General features: G+C 55.5%; 10 protein-coding genes across 10 annotated transcripts; 5 read left to right on the top strand and 5 right to left on the bottom strand.

Annotated features, from left to right (window-relative positions):
* Positions 1-727: 727 nt before the first annotated feature.
* Positions 728-2,358, top strand: B0T15DRAFT_423494 (NADP-dependent oxidoreductase domain-containing protein). The gene is made up of 4 exons (XM_062865591.1): positions 728-988; positions 1,061-1,071; positions 1,131-1,188; positions 1,284-2,358. The coding sequence occupies exons 1-4, from the start codon at positions 917-919 to the stop codon at positions 2,025-2,027; spliced, it is 885 nt and encodes a 294-aa protein (XP_062717482.1). The 5' UTR covers positions 728-916; the 3' UTR covers positions 2,028-2,358.
* On the bottom strand, positions 2,296-3,482 carry B0T15DRAFT_563143 (uncharacterized protein; the record flags this gene model as incomplete). Its single annotated transcript, XM_062870605.1, has 2 exons — positions 2,296-3,191; positions 3,269-3,482. 2 exons carry the CDS (start codon positions 3,480-3,482, stop codon positions 2,296-2,298), a joined length of 1,110 nt encoding a protein of 369 aa, XP_062717481.1.
* A 2,013-nt stretch (positions 3,483-5,495) lies between these two features.
* B0T15DRAFT_544389 (thioredoxin-like protein) lies at positions 5,496-6,423 on the top strand. Its single transcript, XM_062870065.1, has 2 exons — positions 5,496-6,056; positions 6,139-6,423. The coding sequence occupies exons 1-2, from the start codon at positions 5,616-5,618 to the stop codon at positions 6,145-6,147; spliced, it is 450 nt and encodes a 149-aa protein (XP_062717480.1). The 5' UTR covers positions 5,496-5,615; the 3' UTR covers positions 6,148-6,423.
* Positions 6,424-6,738: 315 nt separating this feature from the next.
* B0T15DRAFT_577969 (uncharacterized protein) lies at positions 6,739-11,018 on the bottom strand (the record flags this gene model as incomplete). The annotated part of the gene is made up of 5 exons (XM_062871078.1): positions 6,739-9,382; positions 9,455-9,588; positions 9,670-9,968; positions 10,151-10,441; positions 10,973-11,018. The coding sequence occupies 5 exons, from the start codon at positions 11,016-11,018 to the stop codon at positions 6,739-6,741; spliced, it is 3,414 nt and encodes a 1,137-aa protein (XP_062717479.1).
* Positions 11,019-11,323: 305 nt separating this feature from the next.
* B0T15DRAFT_321502 (cytochrome P450) lies at positions 11,324-13,760 on the top strand. Its single transcript, XM_062864058.1, has 5 exons — positions 11,324-11,689; positions 11,753-12,788; positions 12,909-12,988; positions 13,053-13,219; positions 13,308-13,760. The coding sequence occupies exons 1-5, from the start codon at positions 11,615-11,617 to the stop codon at positions 13,465-13,467; spliced, it is 1,518 nt and encodes a 505-aa protein (XP_062717478.1). The 5' UTR covers positions 11,324-11,614; the 3' UTR covers positions 13,468-13,760.
* A 292-nt stretch (positions 13,761-14,052) lies between these two features.
* Positions 14,053-15,276, bottom strand: B0T15DRAFT_405403 (uncharacterized protein; the record flags this gene model as incomplete). Its single annotated transcript, XM_062865294.1, has 1 exon — positions 14,053-15,276. The coding sequence occupies one exon, from the start codon at positions 15,274-15,276 to the stop codon at positions 14,053-14,055; it is 1,224 nt and encodes a 407-aa protein (XP_062717477.1).
* A 647-nt stretch (positions 15,277-15,923) lies between these two features.
* B0T15DRAFT_544381 (uncharacterized protein) lies at positions 15,924-17,288 on the bottom strand. Its single transcript, XM_062870064.1, has 2 exons — positions 16,561-17,288; positions 15,924-16,489 (listed from the first exon to the last, which is right to left on the bottom strand). The coding sequence occupies exons 1-2, from the start codon at positions 16,825-16,827 to the stop codon at positions 16,391-16,393; spliced, it is 366 nt and encodes a 121-aa protein (XP_062717476.1). The 5' UTR covers positions 16,828-17,288; the 3' UTR covers positions 15,924-16,390.
* Positions 17,289-17,601: 313 nt separating this feature from the next.
* Positions 17,602-20,120, top strand: B0T15DRAFT_544380 (BCS1 N terminal-domain-containing protein). Its single transcript, XM_062870063.1, has one exon. The coding sequence runs from the start codon at positions 17,925-17,927 to the stop codon at positions 19,902-19,904; it is 1,980 nt and encodes a 659-aa protein (XP_062717475.1). The 5' UTR covers positions 17,602-17,924; the 3' UTR covers positions 19,905-20,120.
* Positions 20,121-20,572: 452 nt separating this feature from the next.
* On the top strand, positions 20,573-21,426 carry B0T15DRAFT_487912 (S-adenosyl-L-methionine-dependent methyltransferase; the record flags this gene model as incomplete). The annotated part of the gene is made up of 2 exons (XM_062866466.1): positions 20,573-21,323; positions 21,410-21,426. 2 exons carry the CDS (start codon positions 20,573-20,575, stop codon positions 21,424-21,426), a joined length of 768 nt encoding a protein of 255 aa, XP_062717474.1.
* A 2,221-nt stretch (positions 21,427-23,647) lies between these two features.
* B0T15DRAFT_544376 (kinase-like domain-containing protein) lies at positions 23,648-25,217 on the bottom strand. The gene has a single exon (XM_062870062.1). It carries the CDS (start codon positions 24,731-24,733, stop codon positions 23,756-23,758), a length of 978 nt encoding a protein of 325 aa, XP_062717473.1. The 5' UTR covers positions 24,734-25,217; the 3' UTR covers positions 23,648-23,755.
* Between the last annotated feature and the right edge of the window lie 1,175 nt (positions 25,218-26,392).

Raw genomic sequence — 26,392 nt, 5'->3', positions numbered from 1 at the left:
GTATGACACAGTTATTCATGGGACCATACGGGTGGAGTAGCGCCGATGAGAGAGAGAAGACGACGATAAGACGGTCGATCCACAATCCAGGAGCCGCTCTTTTACACCCACGCAAACGCAGCCCATGCATCGTCCCAATCCATCTTGGTCCCTTCCTATCAACGGTATCGACCCGACCGCGCCTCGCAATCCAAACTTACTTTCGGCCCAACTCCCTCCCACTCAAACGCTCATCTACCCCCAGAATTTTCCTTTCAGTTCTTCTTCTCGGGCGGCCTTGATCTTGAGCTTATTCACTATCACCGGTCGGCCAAGACAGATACTACTCCGTCGCCTGGGTTCAGCCGGTAATCATGGGGATGGTGTGATGGACGCCAGGAATGCTTGACCCATCTTCACCCAAGTCTTGGCTTTGCCTTACTCATATACTGTAAGGATCAGTATATTAAGGGCATCACTCGGTCATTCCCACTGAGCTTCTTATCAATGAGTTCTCATCTGCAGTTCGAACAATACCTATGTTCGCACTGGCATAAGTTCCATCCAGCCACTCCCGCGTCCTTGATCCACCAAAAGATGGGTAGTTCCGAACAGCGGTGGCAAGTAAGTGTCATGCTTTGATAACTGATCGGGGCGGGCCGGGTAGCTGGCAACAGCAGTTCCAAGGTGCGGTCGATTACAAATTCCGCCGATTGAACTTCTAAAGTGATGTAATCATGTACCAACAAAAAAGGGGTCAAACACCGGAACCCCGCCAAGACTCCTACATACAAAACCCGGTAATCCCGATCGCCGTTTACTGAGCTCAGAAGCTGCTTTCCCTGATAAGGTCTCAACCTCTCCACTGTCAAGAAACAGACATTCCGCTTCAGACGTCTTAAGTTCCGAGCAGATTGCAACACCTGAAACATCCAACATGGGCCGACTCACCATCAACAGCACCATCAAGTTGGCCAGCGGATATGAGATCCCCCAGCTAGGATTTGGTGTAAGTGCATGCCTTCTCGTCCATGTCCAATACGCCGACCGGTAGCTGAGCAAACTGGCTCGCACATTGCAGGTTTACCAGACGTAGGGCACATCAGATACCAAAACAATTCAGGTCATGAAACTAACCGCGGCCTAACTAGACCGCCCAAGGACACGGCCAAATGTGTGGCAGAGGCCTTCAAAGTGGGCTATCGTCATGTACGCCACTAACCACCTGTTGGGTTGAGAAACTCAACCAAACATGCCGCAGATTGAAATTGAACTCACACTGTGTTCCCGGACTACTACTGTAGATTGACTCGGCGGCCTTCTACCGCAACGAAGGCGCCTGCGGCGAGGCCATGCGGGCAACCGCGTGGTCGATCCCGCGCGACCAGATCTTCTTCACATCCAAGGTGCCGCCCAACAAGATGGGCTACGAGGGCACCAAGGCGCAGGTGGACGAGTCTCTCGCCAAGTCTGGGCTGGACTACATCGATCTGATGCTGCTGCACGCGCCCTACGGCGGCTCCGCCCGGCGCAAGGGCTCCTGGAAGGCCCTCGTCGAAGCCGTCGAGGCCGGCAAGGTGCGCAGCATCGGCGTGAGCAACTACGGCGTGCACCACCTCGACGAGCTGGAGCAGCACATCGCCGAGCTCGAGAGGGAACGCGGCGGGGGGAAGGGCAAGGGCGGCGTCATCAGCGTGGGGCAGTGGGAGATCCACCCGTGGTGTGCGCGGAGGGACATTGTTGCGTGGTGTGCCCAACGGGGCGTTGCTGTGGAAGCGTACAGCCCGTTGGTCCGCGGGCAGCGGTTCGGGGAGCCGGTTCTCAAGAGGCTGGCGGAGAAGTATGGGAAGAGCGAGGCGCAGGTCTTGGTCCGGTGGAGTCTGCAGAAGGGGTTCATCCCGCTGCCCAAGAGCGTCAATCCGGACCGTATTCGGTCGAATGCGGACGTCTACGACTTTGAGATTGCGCCGGAGGAGATGGACGAGCTGGAGACGGACGAGTACTCGTATGTGGCGTGGGACCCGACTACTGCGTCGTTGGATGAATGAGTTTCTATAATGGAGCACCGGGTGGTTCCACGGTCCAGTGGAAGCGAGGGGGTCTACTAGCTGTTCAGTATTGGTGGTCTGTTGTAATGACCGATAATGTAAGAATTGAAGGCGCTGCGCAACTTGTCTAGGACGTCTAGTACTACTACTAGTACTTACAGTACTAGTACAGTAAATCCCACTTCGTCGACCTCCAAAGATATCCCACGGCAGAAATAGCACAAAGACGAACAACGTGTGAAAGTAGGTGGGTCTTCCTCCACAGCACTCATGCCACATCCACATCCAGACCAGTCCTCGCAAACAGCACCCTCAGCGGCACTAACTCATCCCACCCCAAAGCCAAGCATCCCCCCTTAAGGAACTCCCACAACTCAGCCAGGGACCCGCCCTCCTCCCCCCGCCAAACCTCAGTTACAGTATCCTCCCCCCGTCCCAGCTCCCGACCATACGCCACACCGGCCGCAACAAACGCCACAGCAAGCGTAGCCCACGACATCGCATCCTCCGCCGTCAGACTGCCAGGCGGCTGGCGAAACTCAATCGTCCCCAGTCCTCCACAATCCATATCCTCAGCCTTCCGCTCCCCAGCAGCCGCCAACAGCCCAGCCAGATTCCACCTATACGTCTTGCCACGTATGAAATCCGCTCGCCGACCCCTGGCCCGCGCAAAGTTGGTGTCCTTGGAGTAGAGGTTCATGACCTCAATGATCGGGCGGATATCGCCACAGGGGTCCGCGACGGCGGTGTCAATCTTGGCCAGGCACTGGGCTAGGCTGAGGCCGGCGAGCGACGGGTTGTCGCGCGAGCGGTTGGACTTGGCCCAGTAGGCCTCCCCGTCGCGGCGCTCGGGCGGCATGAGCTGGTCCAGCGCGTGCTCGAAGTAGAGGGCTGCTTTGGCTAAGCCGGCGAGCTCGGTGGGTGAGAAACAAGGGGAAGGGTAATGGTAAGGGTGGTGGTGGTGATGGGTGCACGAAGAAGAAGAGATGTGCACGTGGGAGGAGCATTGAGGGGTCGGAAGGAGGGTGTAGTAGTGCTTGTGCTTGTTGCTGCTGCTGCTGCTGGGGTTTATTAGGGCAGTGAAGATCTTTTGGAGGTCGTCGTGCAGGGCCGAGAGGGAACTGGCGGCGTAGATTGGGGAGACGAGCTCGACGCCGTAATCATCTGGAGAAGGATGGCCAAGGAGTTAGTAGTACTGCAGTTGTCCAACATTGGGAATGGGTGGAAGATGTGAGGCTCACAAGGATTATCGCTTTGAACTGTCAGCTCTCTGACAATGGACCATTCTCTGTAGTTGTCGTTTCCCTGGATGCTGTTTGGGACGCCGACGGACTTCAGTCTACGGCTGAGCTCCTTAGAAAGGGTGGCCCATGTTCCGTGCTGCTTGCCCAGGCTTCGTACCAGAACTTCGATCTCAATGCCGAATTGAAAGGAGTTCATCTGAGCGGGAGCCATGGCGGAGAAGCTGAAAATGGGACAATGGATGAGGAGCTTTTTAACACATGACAGTATGGGGCGGTTGTGGACTACATTGAAGGGGAACATCGCTCTATTCCTAATCTTATACTTTGGTTCATGGTCTCCTCCAAGCCATCTATCAAACCCCGTTAGCCCCTTTGTCATTGTCCATGACATGTCCAACTATTGGAGCGTTTACCGTGGGCAACGACGCCCCGACCCCGACAGTCAAGGACAGCATGCGTAGCGACTCGGCACCACGTCTCCGTAACAGAGTCCCCAAGCACATCCAACGGATCTCCGGCTGTAAAGGACGAAACAGCCAGGCGCTATTTCACGCAAAGGAGTTGGAAAACCGTCGATCCGCAGCTCTGTCCTAGACGCCGAAGAATGCCTAGCATAATCGCACTGACCGATGGAAGCAGTCTGTTGGCGGAGACACTCCGACGACAGAAATATCCCGTATCAGATCTCCAGCCGGTCTGGCAATATCTCCTTGAATCCAGAGACTCATTGGCAAGTGAGCACTCCGCAACTGATACACCGGTGGCGGGAGCTAACACGTCGGCGTCACGCCGGCCGTTTCCATAAGTAAGGTAAGTAAAGCCTTATCATACCTAATACTAGGTACTTCCTGTGCTTAGGTCAACCGACCAACTTCGGTCACCTAGCTACCGAGCCCCAGCCCCCAGATGTGGATTCGTTAATGCGATCAAAGAGGGCTAAGCCCTGGCCCTGAGAATCCACTGAAGGACAATACACGCACTAAGGGTAGCCTGTGGGAACCTCGCCGATGCCAATAATACAAGATTCCAAGACACATCTTCATCACCCCGATTCAATCTGCTACTGTCGCAAAGATGTTCCATGGCAGGGACGTCTGGGATGTTAATATGTACATGTACAGTGGTACCTACGTACCTAGGTACTTTAGGTATCCCAGATGGAGAGATTCAGCCTTGCGGGCCGCATAAGGGGTGACCAAAATCCAGACCCCCGTCCTTCTGGAAGATGTGAGGGTTCGTCAAAAAGACGCCCAATCACGCAGGACCGCCTCACGATAATAAGCGACATGCACGGCGGCAGTCTCGAGAGAGGCCTCGGATCACACGCATACCCCTGACATGCATCAGAGCCCCAAGTGGCCTGGCAGATTCTAGATGCATGGTGTATGCATATGGTTAGTGTCACGTTGTGCGTTGCCAGACGGTCATTCAAGAAATTATGGTATGCTCTGCCACATTATGAATGGAGTCCGATGGTGGTATACTGTCCAGTGCCGTTATCTACAAGAAGCGTTGCTTGTCTGGGACTAACTCAAAGCGACTCCTAACTCCTAAGCACCGGGCAACACAAATTCAGTGGGGTCCGTGTTGCTGAGCCTCAGAAGCGCACTGCTAATAGCCCGACTAAGAGCGTGGCCAAGATCGATGTGTACCTGTGAGTGTGCGATGTGTGGAAGCAGCGAGGCTTAGACTGAGGCAGCCTAATCCCCAGAGGCGAGGAGCACACCGTTGCTGGATGAACGAGAGTTGGCTTGGTGGTACAGTAACTGCTAGGCGGACTTGGTACTAAATACTCCTTTCTTTCTGATCTCCGGAAGGAACAAACCAAGAGTAATGAACTCTGCCTAGTAGCCAGCGGCGGGACGCCTTGAACTAACTGTGACACTCATATAATGGTAAAGTCATTCTAACACCACTTCGCCAGCAATAAGCTCGCGGCCGTCTCTCAGGAGCGGGATCTCCCAATCCTACCTAGGTACCTTACCTAGGTAGGTAGGTACGTACTTGTCGTTCGTCCCCATTCCCAACCTGCCCGAGCTTCCAGGGTCCAGGGTTTAGGATCCAGGGTCAGGGTGCAGGTCCAGGGTCCGAGGTCAACTGCATGCCGAACGGGCGCTAAGGTGTCCCGGCGAAGATCACTTGCAGGGCGGCCTCCGGTCACGAACACGTCCTGCAGGATGACAAATTGAGGAACCCCGCGATTCCATTCAAGGCAGCACTTCTAACCCCGCAGAAGCTCACCCCCAGGAATTTCCTCCAACATCCTGAACTTTAAAGTTTAAGTTTAAGGTAGACACCAAACTCCCAAACTACCTTACTTACCTTACCTTCCATACCTCAAAAAATGGCCGACCAAGAAGATCCCATCCACCACATCACCTCCCTCTCGTCCCTCGCCCCGCTGAGCTCCACGCACAAATACCTCATCCTCGACTTCACCGCGCAGTGGTGCCCGCCGTGCAAGGCCATCGCGCCGCTGTTCAGCAGGCTGGCCAAGGAATCCGCCGTCCCAAACGTGCTGGCCTTTGCCAAGGTCGACGTGGACGAGGCGCCCGACGTGGCGCAGAAGTTCGGCGTGACGGCGATGCCGACCTTCCTGTTCCTGGTCGACGGCGAGCCGAAGGGCGTCCCCGTCGAAGCGGTGGCTGCGGTGCCCAGCGTGAGCAAGGACGACGAGGGCCGCGTCGTGCAGATCCGCGGCGCGGACCCGCGGAGTCTGGTCGCTGTTGTGCAGGAGGTGGCGAGGCTGGCCAAGGAGGAGGCGGAGGGTGGTGGTGAGGAGAAGGTGAGTTAGTTCTATTTGGATCTCTCTATCTGCCGCCGTTGGGAATAGGATAGGATAGGGAAGCGTACTGACAATGTAATAGACCTCTTAGACAGTTGGCGTATCGGTTGGGGAAGGATGCCGGCCAAATGGCTGCAGCGCGAGAGAGGCCGCTCAAGTGTGAGCCTGATAGATTCAATGGAGCGACGAGATACCCTCAATAGCGTGCGGGTCCAATGCCCTTGGATAGCATGGACTCTTCAAGTTGCTTCAACACTACTTGTTGTCCAATTGTTTGAGTGGTTACACTCCGGTGACACATGTGCAGCAACGACGCGCGAGAAAACAAGTAGATGGTGCATTATACATGCTCCGGGACCAAATGGTATTGTAATCCACCTCCAATTCCAGTCGCTACCCTGAGAAATCCACCAAACTCCATACTCGCTTCTAGCCCTGGCAAAAGGTATGCCATGGGTACAACACGTGCCGCTCCAATACAAGCGCTGGACTCTATCCCCTGGATGGCCGTTCGACCGGAGGGTTTGCGTTCCGCCCTCCTGTCACCCTTCGTTGTGATGACCGTCATAGCTCGCTGTATGATATGACCGAAATGGCCGTCACCCCTCTGACGGGTCGTACTGACCGTCACCACCCATCATAGTGACTTCCGTTAACCGGAACAGAGTAAGCCGCATCCAATTCACTTGCCCCCCTCGAGCAGAGACGCCGAGGGAAGCAACTGCGTCCGTTCCGACTTCGAGCCGCTCGCACCCTTAATCGATATCACCCCAAGACTCTGCCGTCTACCGGCACTTTCCCCTGGCCCCCTCCCGTCCACCTCCCTTTGGTCAGCAAAGTCCTCCGCCTGCGTGCCCGACTTGGATAGCGACGGACGCCTTGCCCCATTGCTTCGATCGCCGCGCGCGCTCGTCACCGGCTGACCGGACGAGCCGACTCCCTTGAACCCCGTAATCCCCCGCCAACGGCCCAGATTCCAAAACGAAGAGCTTCCGCTGGCAGCACTGGGGGATTCCGACTGCGGCTGCTGCTGGACGGCGTCCTCGTCTGCAGACCGGAGGAGTGTAAACCCGGGAGTCGGCGGCGCCGACGGCTCCTCTGACCTCGAGTCTCGCCTGTCTTTCGACCCCCGATCCTTCTCCTTTACCAACCGCGCTGACTGAGCGCTGAAGACGCTTGCGGTCGGACTGGTCACGGTGCTGAAGGCGCTACCAGCGCGAGCTCTATTCCGAGCCGGCGACGGCCCGGCGTACGGCTGCTTCCTTGCCTCGCTCGCCATGGTGTTGTACGCAGAGTTCAGTGATGTCCCGCTGGGTTTGGTCGGGCTGAGCGAGCGCTCGCTGCGCGGCGGCGTCCCGGGGCCGTTGTCCGTCAGCAAGACGGAGCGCCTATCCCCGCCGTGCTCGATGCCCTGTCGCCAGCTGAGTATCCGGTCTGAATGCGCCAGAACGGCGCCCAACTGAGGGGACCCAATCGCGCCTGGGGCAACAGGCTGGCTGAGCGAACCACGTCTGCTGTGTGCCGTGCTACCGACACTGGTCCTCGTCAGCACGCTGCCGCTCCGGCCCAGTCCGCCGCCGACGTAGCCGCTGCCGTGGGCTGCAAGCTTGCGACTCAACGTGCTGCCCGTCTCCCAGCTGTCGTGCCGCCGCTTGGCGAAGGCGCAGTCCTGTCGGAAGACTTTGATGATGCCCGTGTCACCGGTGGTCACGATGATATTGCCGTCGTAGTGTGTCGACCGCGCAATGTATGCAGGGCTCGGCTCCGGCCGTCTGGGGGAGGGCTCGGCCAGCGCTGGGTTCTGTGAGTCGTTGGTGAGAGCAACCTGGCTCGCTGCGGCGCTCGCGGCTTCCTCCAGGCTCTGGAGCACTACCGGCGGGGGGTTGCAAAGGTCGTAGATTGGGTCGCCGCTCTGACCAAGGAGCATCCTCGTCTTGGTAGGCGCAAAAAGCGCGGTGGTAACGATATCCCCGTGCGCTTCGAAGTACTCGCAAGACGACTTGTCCTTGTCTTGGACGAGCGCATCGCTGCCGGCCAGACTCCAGAGGAACGTCTTCCGATCTTCACTCCCGCAGATGACATACTTGCCGTCATCGGAGAACGTTGCCGCGATCTGGCTACACACGTTCTCATGGCCCTTGAGCTTGACCTCGAGGGTTTTGTCCCGCAGGTTGTAGATCCGTATTCGACTGTCGTTAGATGTGACGAGCACGCGCACGTCCCCGGAGCCTCCCGCGTCCGTCGGGGCAGAAGACGCTGAAGCAGAACTCTGCGCCGGCGAACCTAGACTGTCTATTGCGTTGGGTGGCGGGATGTTCATGGTTTGGATGCCCGTTATCTTACTTCCCTTCGCATTCTTTCCCCGCGACGACCGCACATGGATTTGCGAGTTGAGCTTGAGCCCCTCGGTCTCGTAAAACATGCACAGCCCATTGAGGAGCCCCGCTATAGCCACCTTCCCGTCGGGAGAGAAAGCCACAGCCGTAACAAGGTCAGGAAGCTGGGCCGAGAAGGCGACTGCCTTGTCCGGGATACTCCAGAGCCGAAGCATGGTGTCCAGGGAGCCAGCCAGGAAGAAGCGGTCGTCTCGCGGATGGAATGCCAACCTAGTCACGAAGTCCTTGTGCTTGAACGTGCAGAGACAATCCGACCTGCTCATGTGCCACAGCCGAACCGTCTTGTCCATAGACGATGACAGCAGGAAGTTGTTTTTGCTCCAGCTGAGGTCGAGTACTTCTCCGGTATGCCCCTGGAACTCCTTGACTGGCTGGTCCCTGAAGACAGGCGCGCTAAGCCTCTCTCCAGCACCGCCAGTGACGGCCTCGTCCTCCTCGTGGGCGCGGCGTTCCTCGGGCGTTGAAAGCACGGCCCAGACTCTGACTACATGGTCGCGCCCGGCTGTGGCGAGATACTTCCCATCCTTGCTGAATTCCGTCGCCCAGATGGCGCCTCCGGTTCTCGTCGTTTTCCGCTCGCTCCCGCCCGCAACACTAACCGATACCACAGGCGCCTTGCCCGTCTCTGCTGGCGAGTCCGTCTCGTTGTCCGGAGGCCGCGTCCCGACAAGCTCCTGGGCGAGGAACACACGGTTGAACTCCCGCGTCCTCTTGTTGCTCGCCCGTGTCCGGATGTACCGTGGCGGCTCCTTGTGATGCGGCACGTAGCCTCCGCCTATCAACGGACTGCCGAGGGTCTGACTGAAGACGCGGGCATTGCTACCGTCCATCCGCACCTCGCTGCCAAACTCCGAGTCGGAGTCGAAGTCCCCGAGATCCTTCTTCCGGCCGCCACGCATGCCCAATCTGCTGAGGAACGAGCTCCCCTTCCTGTTGCGATCGAGCGCAGACCGTTAGCCGGTCAATCCAGGATGCGCGGCTGGGGCCCCATTTTGCTCCTACCTCTTATCCTTGGCCGTCTCGCTCACTGGCACCACATTCCTCGAGAGTTCCGAACTAGCGCGGGCAAGTCCTTCCGCCATCTGGGTCAGGCGCTGTGGGATCGACGGTTCGGTGTTCTTTCGCGACAGGATATGCTGCGCAAAAGTTGTCTCAGCTACAAAATGCCACCCAAACGCAAAGGGCAGGTGACACGAAACGGCGCGTTCTGTACTCACCTGCGACAAAGGATCAATGCCAGAGTTGGAACCCGGTGTATGCGCCGGAACGGAACCCGCAGTCCGAGCTACATCGACGCCGCTGTCGCCAGTAGCAGCATTAGTGATCGCAGTCGTGGTGCCGGCGGCTTGATCCGCATCCTCAGGCTCGGTTTCTCTCTCCTTTCCTGGACTCTTCTCTTTCAGCGCGGCGCTGGTGCTGTTACGCGACCGTCTCGAGGGGCTTTTTGTGCTTGGGCTCTTTGGGTGGGATTGCGGCGCCGTCGAGGCTTGGCTCCGGGCGCGTGCTGCCGAGCATACTGCGTCGAGTGCGTAAGCTTATGGTTGGGGCCCACTGGCCAACGAGGGTGAGAATACGACGGATACGCGTATTGCGGCAGCCAGCCACAACGGCAGTTTCCAGCGTGGAAGGGGCCGTAGTTACTTATATGTGCAGCAGCGCATGACCCCTCGCAGGAAGATCGGGCTGATCAGTGCTTACCTCGAGTGTCCGGCGAACTGGGAGGTCTTGGCAACGGCCGCGATGACCGCGATAACTGCGACGTGCCGAGGGTTCTCTGCGGCGAAGGGACGCGGGTGCTGCTTGTTTCGGCAGCGCGCTGCGCGTTCTCATGCTGTTGCCCGAGTGCAGGCGCTGCGGCCTTTATTGTTGACCAAACTCCTGTCATCTTCCCAGCATTGCCCGGCATGCAGCCGTGGGCGCCGCCAATAATGTCTCGTGGAACCGCGCCTTGTGTGGCGGTCGCGGGCGAAATGGCGATGCAGAGACGACCTAGGCTTTCGGGGTTTTGACAGTCCCGATTCCCGGTGTCTGCAAGGAGCCCGACCCGGTGCAGTTCTCAAGCGGGCTCCACCCGGATAACTTGAACAGCCTGGAAGGCAGTAGTCTTTCCTTTCGCGAACGTTTTGAGGCCTGTACCTAATCCATAGCAGATATCAGCGGAAATAGCCAACCCGAGGTGCTATATGTAGTGAGTGTATTGTACAGTCCGGAGTCAGAGGAATGCCATGTCGGGTGGGAAGCACCTGTGATGACCCTTCCATGCTTCTCTGGCGGTTGCATCATTGCTACTCCCTAGGGACTAGCGTTTCGGTGGGGCATGAGCGAAAATTGTCCTTCCACCATTAGGAGCATCGCACTTAAAACATCTAATAGAATAAGGTTTGGACTTCTGCATTATCGCCTAATTTACGCATAACGTTACTACCGTGTACGTGATTACCCCTATCGGTCGTGAGATGACCCGAAACCCCTGCCTTCCTGGTTTTCAGGGTATAGCAAAGGCCAGCTTCGGAGACTTACACGTGTACTGGATTACTGACGCACCTATGTCCTTGTACTTGTACATTGGGGATGATTGAAGCGAGGTGTGGTAACGTTAGTCGGAGCCTTTTCAGCATACCTACTTCTGCTCTTGAGATAACAAATCACTTTGACTTGTAAAAAGTGATAATTATCGGGACATTGACCTTATTCCATTGGCCCTACAATTCACTTTCAGCTGAAGGGCTATTTTCACTTCCAGAATGGCGGTTACCAGTGTCCGCGGAGCTAGGTAGGTTCGACCGAGCAAAGAACTCCCGGGCATATCCATGATCTCGGCCGTCTGTCACTTGACACCTACTTCGGGTGGCGATATAGCCGAAGGCAGTGCTGCAGTAAACCTACCTCCGTGACTTATGCGCAGTGCCATGCAGTCAATTTGCATATACCCCGCGATTGGATGTAGCCGCTGCGAGAATAACTATTCACGAGGGGAGGCAGAGATGATAGCAGTCCGAATCCCGAGATCGACAGTCAACTGGGACGGGATTCATCAACACCTGGCTCTCGAGGGCAGCAACCCATAATTGCCCATCAAGTCTCAAAGCCTGCCTTTGCCCACGGTGTCGTTCTCTTGCAACATCGTCAACAGTGGCATCAAGGTTTGAGTGATCAGTGAGCATGGCAACGCACTCGGCATTCCTGGGCAACTCCCACTTCGTGGGGCCGACTGTGCTTGCAGCAGCACTTGGTGCAGTGAGTTTCAACGTGCTCAGTCCCAACTTCCACAGTGTATCAGGCGCTCACTAAGACGGCCAGGTAGTGCTCTTCCTTTACCTGCTCGCACGGAGCGTCTACTATGCCTTCGTCCATCCCTTGGCCAAGGTGCCTGGTCCCAAGCTCTACGCGTGCTCCGACCTGCCGTATCTGTACCACAGCCTGCGTGGCGATTGGCAGTTCAAGTTGAAGCAGCTGCACGACCGGTACGGGCCTGTCCTGCGCTACACGCCCGACAACGTGTCATTTACGACGCCCGGCGCGTGGAAAACCATTTACGGCCACCGCGCTGCCGGACAGAAGACGTTCGTCAAGGACAGGATCACCTACCGCCCAACCCTTTCGGGCCACCCGCATATTGTCGTTGCCAATGCCGAGGACCACCGGCGCCAGCGGCGGCTGCTGTCGCATGCCTTCTCCGAGAAGGCGCTGCGGGGTCAGGAGGACATCATGAAGCACTACATCGACCTACTGATCCGCCGACTCGGCGAGCGCGCGGCCACGGGCGAATCGGTCAACATGGTGCAGTGGTACAACTTCACCACCTTCGACCTGATTGGCGACCTGGCCTTCGGCGAGCCCTTCGGTTGCCTTGAGCGCGGCGTGTACCACCCTTGGGTGGCCATGATCTTCCAGAACATCAAGTCGACCTTGTATGGCGAGGTGATGCGACGGTACCCGAGACTCAAGCCGCTCGTGACGCTTCTCACGCCCAAGCAGCTGTTGCGCAGCCAGAGGGAGCACTGGGAGCTGAGCGAACAGACGGCCAGGCGGCGTCTCGAGAGCGGCAACGTGTCGCGCGAGGACTTCATGTCGTACATCCTGCGCCACAACGACGAGAAGGGCATGTCACAGGGCGAGATCATTGAGAATGCCCAGGTTCTGATCTTCGCCGGGAGCGAGACCACGGCGACACAGCTGAGCGGGACTACGTTCCTGCTGCTGCGCAACCGCGACAAGTATGAGAAGCTGGTGAAGGAGGTCCGATCCTCGTTCGCCAGCGACGACGAGATCACGCTGTTGCGAGTGAGCCGCCTCGAGTACATGAACGCTGTCTTCGAAGAGGGCTTCCGCATGTGTAAGATGACAGCCCCGTCCACCGCGCCCATCAGCGAACCCTTCTCCTACTCCTCCTGCTCCCCGTTGCCCGCTACAGGCTGTTGTTCATTTCGCTGACTGGCCTTCCGAACCAAAACAGATCCCCCCGTACCGTTAGCCTTGTCGCGCCGCACGCCGCCCAAGGGTGAGTTTATTGAGGGATACTGGATGCCGGGCGACGTGAGTACAATACCTTCTACGAAACATGAGAGAAGATGGATGTCTAACATGACCCTTTCGACAGACGGCGGTTGGAGTTCCCCAGTGGGCCGCTTACCAGAGCGAGCGCAACTTCCGCAACCATGACCAGTTCGTCCCTGAGCGCTGGCTCGGCGACCCGGACTATGCGCAGGACGTGCGTGACGTGCTGCAGCCATTCTCGGTCGGACCGCGCAATTGTATCGGGAAGAAGTAAGCGACCCATTTTCCCTCTCCGGGGCCGCAATCCCTCGTTGCTTGGTTTCGCCCGAGTTGCTGATTATTTGATTTCTTCAACCAGTCTTGCTTATGCCGAGATGCGTCTGATCCTGGCCCGCGTGCTTTGGAACTTCGACCTCGAGCTCATGAATGAGAGCTGGAACTGGAACGACCAGAAAATCTACCTGCTCTGGGAGAAGGGCCCCCTGATGGTGAAGCTTACGCCGGTTTCGAGGCAGTAGGGAATCTAAGAACGACCAGATTGTTAGTGATAAGGCGGCGAGTGAGAGGTAGCAGATTGATGTGTTTCTAGGTACCAAATCAGATTCAAGGTTCTGAACGACAAATTACTTGTCCCCTTTTCCCGGCCCCGACAGGCACGGAGGCCAGGCCACGTCACCTGGGAAACCAGAGCAGGAAGAAGTACCTAGAGCCCAGGGTCCACACCTTCCCACATCCATCAGCCAGTTCTACCGCTGGCTAGGTTAGGTAGTTTGAGCGTTCCGGGTTCAAGTACAATACACATGCCAGGCCGGCTCGTACCTTCATGGATCTTGCGACGCCAGGCTTGACATGCAGGTAACGGTACTTCGGCCTTTCCAACGCATCATTACGATTCTGCTCGTGTCCGGCGCCGCAAACGGAGTGGGCGGGTTAAAGCTGCGGAACAGGAGCCGCTTGAGTGTGCAGCACAGATGGCCTGTGATGACCCGGACGTCCAAGTATGTAGGACCTGTTTGGGCGGGGATGAGAACTGAAGCGTCTCGAGATATTCACGACCCTCACTCTGGACTCTTCTCTTGCGTGCAAGGAAAAACCGCCCAGTGTCATAGTACTGCACTCTCCTTTGCTGGATTATTGACATCCGCCTCTCCCCCCTCGTCTTCCTCATCGTCTTCGTCCAGATCGTATATAGGGTACGTCAGGATCGCGGCGATACCGCCCAACGCCTCCAACCGCTTCCCGCTCTCGTGGTCACTGCTGAGCAGCCTTACCTCCCCACCGTCTTCCTTGACCTTGTCCACGAGACCAACGTACTTCTTCCTCGTCGCAATCTCCATACTCCGGAAGAACCCGTTGTTAACCAACAGCACTCCCCCGCCACGGCCAACGGCGCCCTCGGCGATGGCCTTCTCCACCGGTTTGGTGCCGTACCACGCCCTTCCGTCGTCCTTGCGCAGACGGTCGTAGAATTCGTCCATTAGGTTCGTCTCGATCGTAAACTTTGTGTCGTGCATCGTCCTCTTCACCTCCGGGCTCTTCAGCACCTCGTTCAGGCTGTGCACGTGCCCGGTACTAGAGTGCACTACCACCGCCTCCTTCGCGATGCGCTGGAGGGTTTTGTCCCCTGTCCTGGCAGCCTCGGACTGTATGTATGTGCGGAAGTCCTGGGCGACAAACCCCGGGCTTGCGAGGAGCAGCGTTCGGGGTATGCTGAAGTCGATGGCATTCCGCAGGTTTGACAGTGTCTTCTCGTAGAAGGCCGCCATGCCCCCTGACGCATCCTTTGCAGATGAGCGCTTCTTGGGTATTGCGCTCTCGATCCGCTGCTTGACGATCGTCCGGAAGTCGGTGATCAGGCAGATGTTGGCCAGACCTTCCTGCATGACGACGGCGGCGATCGCCTCAGGTCTGTCCTCGCTCAACGCCTCCTTCAGTGTTTGTGTGGCCACCGAGTCCCAGCCATGGCTCTTCCATATCGTGAACGTGATGTCTGCCTTCTCGTACTTGAGCGTGATGGTGTGGTGTTGCCCAACACTGACCCACTCGTTTTCGTTGACCACCGTGCCTGAGACCTTGAGTTCCGAGGCGAGCGGGTCGAAGAAGGTCGACTTGACTTTGATCGACAACTTTGTGTGCACGCCCTTGGCGACTGTAGAGCCGGTGGCTGTGGTCATCGTGACTTTGCGGAAAGCGGGAGCGCGGATCACATCTCCAGCCGAGATCAGGTTGTTCGCATGCCACATATCCTCCGGCTCGACGATCAGTAGCGAGACGCCGGCATCTTCGTCTATCCCTTGCAGCGTCTGCCTTTTCGAAGCGAATCGCATTGTGTCTACAGGATGGAGATTGTTTCGGCGCAGATTTCGCTGTTGTCGGTTTCGACTGGCAGTGGGATTGGAGCTTGGTTGTGGCAGTTAGCGGGGCTGGTTGAGGTCTTCGTGGCGGGGTTTGACGCGGATCCCGGGCTGTCGAAGTGTGGGGTAGCTGTGATGTCAGAGGTCACTCTGTCAACCGAGCCCCGAGCTCGCCGGAAGGGGGCCGTTCATAATAAGCTCCGGCACTCTACCCCAAACCATTATAAAGTCTCATGCCCTCCAACTAGTTCATGTTCCATGTTTTGATGGATTGAAATACTGCTGCCAGCTGCCTACCTCAGGTACCTGGTACAGTACCCCCTCCGACACCGCCCCGGCGGGACAGCTCAGAACGCTGATAGGGCTGAGACCCCACCGATTCTTCGAAAGCTGAAATTGTGGGGCAGCAAGGGTTGAAACAAGGGTCTTGAACTGTTGAGACGCAACACAACGGTGGGTGGTCTACGCAGTATAGTTTCATGATGCTTGCGGCCTATAAAGGGTATTTCTACCCCTTTACTGTGACGATCTACCCATCATATGGTTAGCTTCCTCGGAAATGATCATGGTTCTTGAGGCCAGCCGCCACATTTGCAAGCGGAAGGTGCTGTGAAAAGTGTCTCATGTTGGCCCTGAATTGAAGACAATCACAGAGTGGTTTGTTGGATGAATCAAGAGAATCCTTCAGGCCCTCCTGCGAGTAGACTTCCCTAGTCGACTGGAGATTGTGTCTTTTACAGACCTATAGGTAGGTAGGTAGCTAATAAGTCTTTCCTCCCAAACGTGTGGATTTTCAATCCGCCGCGCCGCTCTACTCCTCCAAGCCTGCAACAATCCTCTTGGACCCCGTAGAAGGCGGAGTGTTGAAAGCCGATAATTCCTCCAGCACTCACACCATCCGGCAGAGAGGGGCACGGTGTCTCACACATCCGCACTGATTGAGGATGGAATTCCTTCCACATACGCGGCGGGGAAGTGCCGGTTGAAGACGGTGGACCGAAGTGAATGGGATAGAGTGAACGCCAGGGGTCGTAATAGTTGCGGCGAGAGTGGCTATGTATTGTAAATCAAGACAGAAGCTAAGCTGCTAAATGTCTTGTCGCACCCGGGTCCGCGGCCTTGTTAATAATAAGTGCACCTTGCTGGCCTCGATGGCCTCGATGGTGTCGTCGTTTTGCAGTCCCAGCTATCCGAATACAACATAATATGTCAGAATTGGTTTCTCTTTTATAACAGCATCCAAGCCACGCAACTCACCATCTCTGCAGTGTCCTTCGGGTGGATGAGTCGGCCTCGAAAGAGAAATCTCATCGAATCAAGCTGCATTTCCCAACGTTCGCAATATAAGGTCATGGCCTTTCGCATGCCCTGCCTCCGCTTTGCGAGAAACCACGTTTGTTGGCCACCTGATGTGCTAGTATCAAGTTGAGCATCACGCACTCTGAAGCGGACATGGTTTGCCGGCACCGTCGGAGGGTCGGTGTCATCATGTGCCGCGTGCACGTGGTCAGCATGGTCAGCCATAGTGAGTTTATGGCTTCGGTGGAAAGTCCTCTGCGCGTGAATATCTGAAATTCGAGACTTCCAATTACTGGAGAGCTTGGTTGTGGTGTTTTTGCGCGATTGTCAGGGATGAAAATCGAGAAAAAGGATGACCTCCCTGTGCCACCTGGGTTTTGAAATGTTGCGAATTATAAGGTCCAAGGCTGCCGGGAAGCAAAACGCTCGCGTTAAACGAAGATAATTGACCGAGTCTGTGAAGGCGGCTCGTTCTAATCGTTGACCTAGGTATCTTGATCCTAACCTTGAAGCACTCGGGTCGCTAGTCGGTACCAAATCATGACATGGATGGAACATGGACTGCGGTGGCCTCAGTGCCAGGTATTGTACCTTACCTTGGTACATGGACCCGGCAGTTGATCACATTCACAATAGGATATTGGGAATTTGGAATGTCAAACTGCAAACAATCCCTGAGTTGTCTGCTTGGAATGGAGAATTTCATCAATGTTATTCTATGCAGGTAAGGTAAGAACCTTCAGGTGAATATTGTACTCATGGTGCGTCCTTCCCATAAGGACCTTCTGCCTCATAGGATTCCGAGTGTGGCTTCCACTGGTAGGTCTTGATTGTGATGACTTTTGACCTGGACCCCACTCATCCGTCCAACCTCCTTCTACGCTTCTATTGGCGCCAAGTTTTTGAAGGTTAGCCTGCAGCTCTTTGCTTCGCATGCACATGAGCGGCACCGCATCAGAACGAGCCAAACATTGGGAAGCGAAAGGCTTGCCTTGCATCTAGTGGCCCAACGACTTACGAATACTGGAAGCGCGCTTCCCGGGCGGCGGTGTGCATGCAACCCGACGGGAACCGGAGCCTGAGGGCTGTTGCCTTCACAACTTTGGAAACTGCCTCCTCATTTCTGCCCCTGAGGTGACACAATCAGCAGGCGACAAAGTGGCGGGTGACGCGGGTCTCGCTTGACGCTTTTATTTCTTGACTCACCAGGCCCTAGCCTTAGCCTCCCAGCGCCACCGCCAGATTTCAAAGTATTCGAAAATTGCAACCATCGACGCTAAAGAACCTCGTGCATCTTCGTCGCTCCATCCGAGCCAACCACCATGAATGGCATGAATAGCTTATTAGCCCTGGCGAGCACCTCGCTGCTAAATGGAGGGACCTCATCGGTCCAGGACTTGGAGGAGCGGATCCCCGGGTTCTCAGTGTTGCGGGACTTTTTCAAAAGATGGCTGAGGATCGACCTTACAACTCTCCTCACCGCTGCAGCGTTGATGGGCGCGGCATCGAGCGGCGCGCAGAGCCTGCAGGATACCGGATCTAAATTCTACTGGTGGATCGTGCGCTTCCTGACGGCCTCCATCTCGATCGCGGGTAACGACCGACTCAATCGCGAGGTGCTAAACTGGCTGGGAGCGCACGTTCTGGCGAAAAGGGGAACACGAATCCTGACGGCCAACTCGGAGACGATCCGGAACGATGCTTGGTCGTACAGGCGCGTCTCACAGGAGCGCAACGACTTCCACCACGAGAAGCGGATGCCCGTGCAATATCTGCCGACTTTTGGAACGACTTGGTTTATCCACAAGCGTAATCTGTTCATGGTGCGCCGCATCCTAACGAGCAGCTCCCACTACCACAGTTCCTGGACTAGGACGCCAGACGAGTACGCGGGAGCGCCCGAGGGCGATGAGCCACTTGTAGTCATGTGCATTGGGCGGTCCGTCGAGCCGATCAAGCGATTTCTCACCACGTGCCGCGAGTTTGCGGACAAGCAGCGCGAGGCCTATATCACGGTCCGAATCAGCAAGCGCAGCTACGACGAATCGTGGGATACGACCATCCTACGGCCACTCCGCCCTCTTGAGACAGTTCACTTTGACGAGAGGATCAAGGACGCTCTGGTAGCAGACATCGAGAATTACTTGGATGTTAACACGCGCAGGTTCTACAACGGGCGCGGCATTCCCTACCGCAGGGGCTTCCTCCTGTACGGGCCTCCCGGCACTGGAAAGACGTCGTTGTCGCTCGCTCTCGCGGGTAGATTCGGGCTGGAGCTGTACTTGCTCCACATGCCGAGCGTACGAGACGACTCGGTACTCGAGAAGCTCTTCACAGCGCTCCCTCCGCGATGTCTCGTCCTTCTCGAAGACATCGACGCCGTCGGGATCAAGCGTCGCACAGTAAGGGATTACGATAGCAGCGACAGCGACGATGACGAGAACAAGAGTGATTCTGTTGATGACAACGACCGGGTGCGCTCGAACTGCACGCTCTCTGGGCTGCTGAACGTCCTCGACGGAGTTGCGTCTCAAGAAGGGCGGATCGTGCTCATGACATCCAACTTCGCCGAGAAGCTGGACAAGGCACTTGTTCGCCCGGGCCGGGTCGACAGGATGATCTACCTCGGCCATATTTCGCAACGCAGCTGCGAGCTCATGTTCTTGCGGATGTACGGCCCCAATGCGGATGGCTCCGCCCCGGCAGACAGGGCGGTGCAGCTTCCGGAAGACGAGCTCAAACGGCTCGCACTCGACTTCAGTGGACATATCCCCAACGAACTGTTCACTCCAGCACAAGTCCAAGGATATCTCCTCAACTACCGGGACTCGCCCCTCGATGCGTTGGCCAATGTCGGGCGGTGGGTGAAGGAGGAAGTCGAAATGATAGAAGCAGCAAAGGAGAAAGAGAGAAAGGCGGCCGAGATCAAGAAGAAGAAGAGGAGGGAGAGAAAGCTGAAGAGGGCAGCTAGGCTGGCTGAGGCGATGCGCGATTACGATTCAGACAAGGAGCTCGAAGACTTGCGGAAGAAGATGATAGAAGAGAAGAGAAAGAAGAAGCAGAAGGCGAAGCAGGAGGGGACCGAAGCGGATGCGGATGTTGAGGGCGAGACATCCGAAAAACTCATCACTAAAACCGTGGATGGCGAAACACCTAACGGAGTTTCGACGGATGGCAACGCGCTTCCGAAGACGGAGAAAGAAGGGACCGTCGCGGTTGATGGAAAGATACATCACAACGGCGAAGAAGCCGCACATAATCCTGTTCCGACGGAACAAGCGACCGTCACCAACGGCAGTTGAGGGGAATTGGAGCATTAAGTGTCGTCGACCGGGGGGTTCGTTGGACATTGGACCTGGAGGCTATCGCTGTGCGGTGGCGATGATTTCTTCGATCGATATCCGTATGATCAATATCATCAGTTGCATCCTCGTTTGGAGAGCACTGCAGCATGGAAATGCTTGGCTCTTGTGTGAATTCAAGAGCCGTAACCGAAGGAAAGGAACTTTGAACTCTCATACGACTGTTGAGTGCGGGGAAGTCAACTCTTGTCCCGTGACAGATGAAGTGCCAGGTCCCCGACAGGTACGGCGTGTTCGAAACATGAGATCCGTGACTCGAGCTCACATTGGGTGCTTTAAATCGACCGTCCGGACTCCACGTTGTTCGTCAATATCTCGCAAATGGCATCTCACGGGTGTTCCTTCCTGTTATAACGCCCGTTCTTCCTGTTCGAAGTCGAGTACTCATCCAAGCGTGAAAGGGGCTGATCCGGCATCACATGAGTCAGACCGTACCGAGATGCGGGGCGGGATGTTGTGCAACTTCAATTCGACACCGAAGAGCGTCGAAGTTAAACCAAGCGATTCCCCGAGCTCGTCGATGCAGTTTTGGAAATACAGCTAATTAGTGCCCACGTGCTTACACTGCAGTGTCTGATTCAAGACTTGAAACTATTCAGCAGATCACAATGTCCGCTTCGATTCCGACCCCGATCCCCCCGCCCGATGTCAAGGACCGCCTCAAAGAGTCCTACAACGCCATCGCGGAAGCGTACATGAACTGGTCTGCAGGCCGTCATAACCATCTCCGCTTTAACTACACGGCGGAACTGCTCAAGCTCCTCCGCAGAGACCGCTTACACCCCACCACCGCCGGCGGCGACTCCTCGCCCCCTCAAGACGGGGGAGACGTCAGCCTGGGCGGCCTGCGCGCGCTCGAGCTGGGTTGCGGCTGCGGCGTTCCCGTCATCGGAACCCTCCTTGCTCGGGGATTTGAGGTGCTCGGTGTGGATCTCTCGTCGACTCAGGTGCAGATGGCCACGCGCAAGTACTTCCCCGACGAAGTACAGAACGGCCAGCTGGTGGTGGTCGAGAAGGACATGATGGAGCTGACTTACCCACCGGGCGAGTTCGACGTGGTCGTGGCGCTGTACAGTCTGATCCACCTGCCGCGGAACGAGCAGAGGGTCATGATGGAGAGGGTGCATCGGTGGTTGAAGCCCGGCGGCATGATCCTGATGAACTACTCGGTGGAAGAACTGGAAGGGGAGGTGATTGAGAAGTGGCTGGGGCAGGAGAAGGGGTGGGTTTACTGGAGCGCATGGGGCAAAGACAAGATGCTGGACATGCTTGATGAGTTGGAGTTCAAGGTATTGCTTCAGGAGGTCAAGGGGGATGAGGGGACGGATGCGAGCTTTCTGTGGGTTATTGCACAGAAAGGTAAGACGGAGGCGTGAAGTTAATTTCTGGCGCTTTCAGGGCCGTGAATCGAGGCTAACTACCATACCGCGCCTCCGGTGTCGTAGAAAATGGCAACTGCTAGATTGAAAAGAAGGTGGATTGGTTGCTTGATGATCCCCTCTAGGCGAGGCCTATGCTTTTAGATTAAATACAGACACGCGCAATGTAGCATCAACTGTCCGCCTGGGCTCGATGCCGAGAGAGAAAACGGGATCGACGTCGTGGCACTTCAAAGACCAACAGGAACTCGTGTCCGTCGGGTAAACTACGAGCGGCCATAATCCCTCCGCCTGGAGCCATTCAAGCGCACTCAGTGGTTCCTCATGGTCAACGAAGAAGTTCGTATCAACGCCCGAGATGAGACCCAAGTGTGGGGCGGCATTGGGCTGGAAAACGGAGCCACAGAGTTTGGCGTCTCTAACATAGGGAATCGGGGAGCCGGCCATCACCTCCCTTGCACAGGTTTGTATGAAGCCCAGTGGAACATGTGGAAAGCAGAATTCTATTGACCGGGAAATTAGAAATGGAAATTAGATACGCAATCGGCTGGCTACTCACCGGAGCACGCTTTAGAGAGGGCGATACAGGCGGCTGGATGCGAGCTCATAATGCCAAAGACCTTATCATCGTTCTTGCGGAGCTTCTCCAGAAGGCAGGTTGCGAGGCGACGTTCCCTGAAGTCGCGGTGGACAACGAGCTGGGTTACCCAGCAGACTCGTCGGCCCTGGTAGGTCCACCGGCAGGCAAATGCGTGACCGGCGAGAGTGCCATCAACATGGACATAGATATAGGAAGAGGAGGCGCCGACTGGAAGATATGACCTCCGAAGCCGAGATGCGCTTATCTTGACACGAGTTCCTGAAGCTAACGTTAGTTACTTGCTCGAGGAGGCGTATGCGAGAGGACAAAGATAATGAAAGTAAAACGATGAAACGGGGGTAGGGCTACCTCGCTTGTGCTAAGGTGTATTCCATATGCCATAATGCTCACTGAAGAGCTGAGCCGCGTCAATTAGCATTTCATCCGTGATGTCCTCCGACTCGAACTCCCTGAAAATATCAGTCGTCATCGTGGGGCGAGGCTTTGGGGTCGTTTTTTTCTCAAACTGAACAGTGGGAGCGAAGGTCACCCTTCCCAGCTGCCTTGAAGGATTGGCTATTTATGTGTGAGATGAGGTTTTCAAGCCGACTGGCGTTCCTTTGTCTGTAAGTCGCATGTCGTCAGGCATTCTGGATTCGAATCTCTGCACTTTGGTTGGGTGGCTGTGAGACTGCCTCACAGCACGGCACCTCCAACGCACGTGCCAACTTCGGATCTGCTACCGGTATGTGAGCACGGCCCACACGCCGAACGCGCTCCAACGGAAGTTCCGGCAGGGTGGTCCCAAACTCAGGGAGATCAGCCCAATAATCACAAATACTGATGCAATAGCAATTTCAAGCATGATGTCTTAACTTCACCGGCCGTGACAGTTGAATGCAGGCCCGGGTGCTATTTCCGAGAGTATGCCTTAGCTCCTACCCTAATTGGCTGTTGTATAATTAGACAGTGCGTATCGGCGGCAGCGCTTGCGGTGCTGCCGTTCTCGACGCGCCGCGACGACCGCCCTTCTTGCGCATTTATTACAGTAGCAGCCGTCGCTGCCCTCTCGACTTCGCATCGTCTCGCACGGTGTACGCCTCCTACCCTATGAGCGCGCCAACTGAGAGTTACACTCACTTTGCTGATGGCACCCATCGTCCTTTTCTGTGGGGACTTCCGCCAGTTCCGTCCCGTGCAGGAGCGGTCGATTCTTCTCCCTAGCGTGGCCATCCCGTGGGATGACGACATTTCGTTCAAGGCAGAGCAGACGAAGATGTTGTAAAGTCGCTTTCGGTCGGTTGTGGCGGCTCATCCGTCCCGGTTCACCGAGTCGGATTCATATCTCCACCTTCAGCTGCCCGTTTCCTCTTCCACTGGTTTTGGCGGAGATTACAGATTAGGTTTACTGGATTGGGTGGTCGAAATCCTTGTGTGGCCGAGATCCCTGATACGTTTTCTCGTTGGAAGTCAAAGAAGTGTCGGCATGGTGGAAGCAAACCGTGGCCGCCAAACTGCTACGGGTTAAATAAAGGTTGCAGGGTAATTCGGTAGCAGCTCAAGGAACCGAAGAGCTGCTCCAGGGCTGTACTAAGTAGAAAACAGCGACAGAGGAAGCCAGAGATGGCAGCGATTTGTCTTTTTGGAGGCAGCCCTTGCGGCTCAACGGGTTCTCGAGAGAGTCGTAAATGGCTTCAGTCGGCGGAGGAATGGGCAAAAAAAATAAAATAAAAAAAAATAAAAAAAATAAAAAAATAAAAAAAGGGAGTCCTGCGGGAACTGCAGGTTGTTCTTCACTCGAAGAGACGAGCATTCGGCCACTGACAGGAGATTTATTTCCCACTACAAGAAGTACGCCTCCGCTCCTTCGCTTCTTGATTTCCATCATTCATAAACCAAGCCATCCACCGATCCGCGATTTCGGGAAAGCCATCCTGCCCTAATCGTCTCTGAAGCCGCCTCCTCCAATCCTGTCTCGAGTCGTCGTCGCCACCAGGGAGATCCGATCCGCTTGAAACGCGGACTTTTGTCCTTATCCATTCCCGTGGAACAAAGCCAGCCATTTCCCAATCAACCACTCCAAGAGATCCCCGTCCAATATCTATTATTATGTTCCCGGGCCCTAGATCGCAATGGTAGAAGACGAACTTGCAACAATCCATCCCGAGATTAGCGCAGTTCCTGAGGAGATTCTGGGGACTCATGTCTTCGATGCCGTGGAGGGGAGTGAGATAGAGATCTGACATATTCCGCCCGTCGACACCATGAATGCCATTGCCTGTCCAAGTTGCCAGCTCCGTGCAGATGCCCGCGATTCGTGAGACGTAGTACTCCTTCGTGCTCTCGTCCATCGACGGCCAGGCCTCGGCAAGGGTCTCGCCAGGTATTCGGCTCTGGATAATGAAGTAACGATCCTTGCTCTGCGCATGGTGGATGACCTTTGGGACGGCAAAGCTGAGCTGTCCAAGCGGGCATTTGTTGTGGAGATGATCCAACGTGATGTGCTCCCACGTCATATTCGGATCGGGGTATTTCTTGGCTTTGCAGATGGCATCACCAATCCTCCAAACCGCCGACACGCCGCCTGCATCATAAAGTTTCTGGATGTGGCTTTCCTCTGGCAACGGTCGACACGGAGGCATAGGGCTGGGCGGTTCGGAAACGACGTAGTAAAGTCCGTTCCCATCCCCCCAGGATGGGCAGCCAGGCGGGGGCGAGTTTTGCCGGGTAAGGAGGATCTGGTCCCCAAAGAGCCAGGAGGTCTCATCGATTTGTTGGATCGATTGGTTAACAGGATGATCGAGGTGCATTGTCCGTCGCGTACGTGGATGAAGCAAGGCGTAGACAAAGTACGGTAGCTAGAAGAGAAGCTATGAGTGATGAGTGGTCTTTGGATAATGATATAGGCTCTTATTTTGCGGTAGTCGTGAGTGGTTCCTCGAGGTCCTGTGAGAAAAGATCTGGCGGTCACTGAAGTGGTTTTGGCCTGGCGCGGTGGGTCGTTCGGCTTAACTAGACGACCCGAATCTGCCAGCGTGCCGCTGGATTGGAAGCACCCATAGCGGCGCCTAGTGTTCGAACCACACCTGCCCCTAAAAGCCGGAACCCGCCCTGGGAACGTCCCCTGTAAGGTACCTACCTGTACCGGAGCTTATGCCTATGCCTACAGCGGTATAGGAACTTTGCCGTACACTCTTGGGACCGTATTTGATGACGTTGACAGTTGGGTGTCGAACGGCGCTTGGAGCTACCTTATGGCTGGCGCTGGTTGTGGCTTGACCGTGTGGTGCCCTTCCAGATATGGCTAGTTGCCATAGCGAGTAGCCGGTCGTAGGGTGCGAATAGCCGTGTCGATGCAACCAACCGACCTAAAACAAGGAGCATTAACGTATCTTATAAGCGAGATGAACATATAAGCGAATTGAACACTTGCCACCATACTATAACAGTCAACTACAATTACAATACAACAACATTATGAACCTACTATAATTACACCAGAAACGGCTGAATCAGATGCTTCTGCAACCTCCTGACAAGTGCGGGCATTATAACCAGGCTTGCCGCACACACCACAGCACCGAACCTTCGTACGAGCCCCCCTGCACCACCACCATCCGGCTGCATTTCTTATGCCACCTCCCTAACCATAGCCTTTTGGTCTAGTCGATCCTTTGCATCTTCTACTGCAAGTGATCCTCCAAGCTATACACGCGTTCTTTTGGCTCTTCGGCGCTTGCTTAGCGCCTCGTTGGCCTTGCGGAGCGAAGTATTCTCTGCCTAAAGGAGGGCCACCTGGTGCATTATAGCTATCGTACCCTTGGTAAGCTGGTCTATAGCAGCTAACATCGAAGTCGGGGAGCTATTTTGATGGTTGGCAATATGAGTCTTAATGAGCGTTGACTATAAGTTAGCTTCTCGGGGGTTATATAGTGTCTGGAAGACCTAAGATTATATAGTGTCTGGCTATAAGGTTGGGGGTATTAGTATACGAAGCTTAATATCTAGCTTTAAAAGTACCCTCTCTAGATTGTATAATATAAGGCCAGCCCTTATAAAACCGCCCTAGATATTCCTCTTAGTGATAGAGGCAAAGAAGGCTATACAAAAGATATAAAAGAACTCGAGCTTGCTTATATAGCTGATATATATATATATCAAGTCCTCGATCTGGCGACTATATACCTGCTTTAACGGCCTAAAGCAGCCAATATCAAGTGGCTAGAGGAGGTAGGAGGAATATAGAGGTATATAGAGTGTGATAATGTTATTCTACTGGCAGTAGAGCTCGAACTCGGTTGAATAGTAGCTTTCGTGGCCATCGAGGATCAACAACCGGTATTTACCCTTTATCCGAGGCGCTATATAGTAGTCGAAGTACTTGATCTAATCAAGGCCTACTATATTAATAGTCTAGCCATTATCGGTAGTTGCAATGCGCCAGTCGGCTGGGAGGTTGTACTTGGTAT

This window comes from Chaetomium strumarium (assembly GCF_033439665.1).
Source record: "Chaetomium strumarium strain CBS 333.67 chromosome Unknown B0T15scaffold_8, whole genome shotgun sequence".
In the NCBI taxonomy this organism is placed as follows: domain Eukaryota; kingdom Fungi; phylum Ascomycota; class Sordariomycetes; order Sordariales; family Chaetomiaceae; genus Chaetomium; species Chaetomium strumarium.
This window is presented reverse-complemented; position numbering and strand designations above follow the sequence as displayed.